This window comes from Homalodisca vitripennis, chromosome 1 (assembly GCF_021130785.1).
Source record: "Homalodisca vitripennis isolate AUS2020 chromosome 1, UT_GWSS_2.1, whole genome shotgun sequence".
NCBI lineage: Eukaryota > Metazoa > Arthropoda > Insecta > Hemiptera > Cicadellidae > Homalodisca > Homalodisca vitripennis.
This window is the reverse complement of record NC_060207.1, coordinates 198,493,474-198,495,773: the sequence shown is the minus strand read 5'-3', so window position 1 is coordinate 198,495,773 and position 2,300 is coordinate 198,493,474. Positions and strand designations below refer to the sequence as shown.

General features: G+C 52.7%; 1 protein-coding gene across 1 annotated transcript; it reads right to left on the bottom strand.

Annotated features, from left to right (window-relative positions):
• Positions 1–365: 365 nt before the first annotated feature.
• Positions 366–1,802, bottom strand: LOC124354549. The gene has a single exon (XM_046805093.1). It carries the CDS (start codon positions 1,800–1,802, stop codon positions 366–368), a length of 1,437 nt encoding a protein of 478 aa, XP_046661049.1.
• Positions 1,803–2,300: the final 498 nt, after the last annotated feature.

The window sequence follows — 2,300 nt, the reverse complement described above, 5'->3', positions numbered from 1 at the left end:
ATAAAGCCTTTAAATTTCTCTTCTAGGGAAACATATGCGCCAACCTTTACTGTACTAATTTACCTATAAATCACTTTTTTGCCTTTATTTTCTTGCTACATACCTAGTGTCTTATGTCTAATATTATAAATAACAGTTATCAAATATCTTATTCTAAATAAAAATAAACTTAATATAACAGTGTCACAGGACATCAGTATTACAGGATATCACTGGTAGGAAAAAGTGTCAATTAAAAGTAGGTCAATAATTACTAAAATACTAAATAACATGCAATAACAAGAATAAAACATTAAAATCGGCCATATAAACTAAATAACATGCAATAAATAAATAAATAACTACAATAAATAACTATAACAGGATCAGTCTTGCCACTGCTGGACGCCGGACACATGAGTGACATAAATGTCCCGGCTCCAGCGAATGGCCTCGGAGACGCAGCGACGGGAGAGGGATGTGCCGTATCTACGGTGAACCCCGAGGCGTGCCAGGGTCCCCCAGTTGGCGATGTCCCACGCACCCAGGGAGCCGACGATGAAGGCATCCACGGAAGTCCTGTAGCCTCCGGCCGTCAGCATCCGGGCGAGTGGTCCATAGGTGTCCAGCTTCCTCTCCCGCGCAGCTTCGATGGCCCGCCAGCCGTCCTCGTACGGAACGGCGATGTCGACGATCTTGACGATCTTGTTGTGAGCGTCGATCATCACCACATCTGGACGGCAGCGCACCATCTCCTCCGGGAAATCGTCTCGGCCTTGGAGCAGCGCTTGTAGGGGCACCCGCTGGTTCACGCGGACCTCAACTCCCTCCGCAGGTCTGATGGCAGCGACGAGGAGATCCTGGACGGCGTTGTGCCTTCGCGTGATGCCAGTAGCGAGGCTGGAGGTGCAGTGGCAGAGCACGTGGGCGGTGGTCTCGTCGCGTTGACCACACCGCCTACAACGCCGATCGTTGACTCCCCAGCGTCGGCAGCCGTTGAGAGGGAGGACATTCAACCTGGCCCGGTGAACAAACCGCCAGTCCGCAAAACGTGTGTAGCGTCCCTCGTGCAGCATGTGGTTGGCAGTGGCGCAGGTGGTGGTGACCCTGGCCACCCTTCCCTGGTCGGGTTTCGCGGAAAGGATGGCCCTGAAGTGCTGCTGCAGCGAGGAGCGCAGATTGGCGGACAGCGTGTGACGGGAGCCCCTGTCGACGATCCTGAGGGCCCTATCCCCAGGGATCGTGATTTGAAATGTTGCCCTGCCGGCACACCAACCCCAGCGCAGGTCAGGTAGGCGTTTCTTCAGCCTATTCAAAGCAGCCCGCGCGGCAGAAAAAGTGGTGGCGACATTGGAGTTCCCGGGGAAGTCGCCATTGAGGTAACCCACAAGGAACTCCATTCCGGCGCGGGCAGCACTCCTCTGGCCCGCAGAGGCCGCTAATCCCTCCAGCGCAAGCGAAGCCACCCTGGCATCCGGTGAGGTGAGGAGCCTGAACGCGTGGTTGATGGCGGCCAGGTCCGAGAGGTCAGCCAGCGGGACGAGTCCAGCCCCGCCGCAGGAAGGTGGGAGATAGACCAACTCGGCACTGGCCCGTGAAGGGACGTTGAAGATCTTCTTCACACCACACTTGATCTTACTGTCCAGGCTCCTAAGTGCAGTCTTGCGGATCCGCGCGGTCTTGAGGTTGAACTCCAGCTGCGGAACGATGAAGGTCCGCAAGGCGTGCAACTTCTGCCAAGGTGCCAGCACACTCCGAAGGACGGCCTCAGTCTCGGCCTCCAACCTGGCGATGGTGGCGACCGGGGTTTGAGCCACCTTCATCCCAGTGGGGACTCCAAGGTGTTGGTAGGACTCCCCTTCGCCGAGGACCCGAAGCGGCGCACCGTAGATCCGGAAGACAGAAGGTCTAGTTGTCCTCCGGGCAACATGGAGCGTGGCACACGTGAAACAACCAAATCTATCTTAGATAATGAGACAAGATCATTCTGGCGCTGCCTGTGACATCCCTTGCATCAACAATGTGCTGTATATTTATCACACAATGGCGCACAATTAACATTAGAGATGAGATGTTATCTGGCAGTGACGGGGTTTTACCAGTTAAAGACAATAGTGTTGGGGTCTTTGTGTACACCTCTGCCTCCCAATACATTTCGCACCTTACAACATAATGTGGAAGGGATCTCATTAAATTCGTCCCCTTTTTAACACCTTGTTTCTCATTAATGAGCAATATTTTTAATATCGTTGTTTTCCATGTATATATCAATGAAGGCATGAGCTTTTACCTTTTCCGAGATTGTTTTTCCTAAAATATTT

Bases quoted from the DNA above. Each gene is read 5' to 3' on its own strand.
- LOC124354549 (XM_046805093.1), bottom strand. From the start codon at position 1,802: ATGAAGGTGGCTCAAACCCCGGTCGCCACCATCGCCAGGTTGGAGGCC.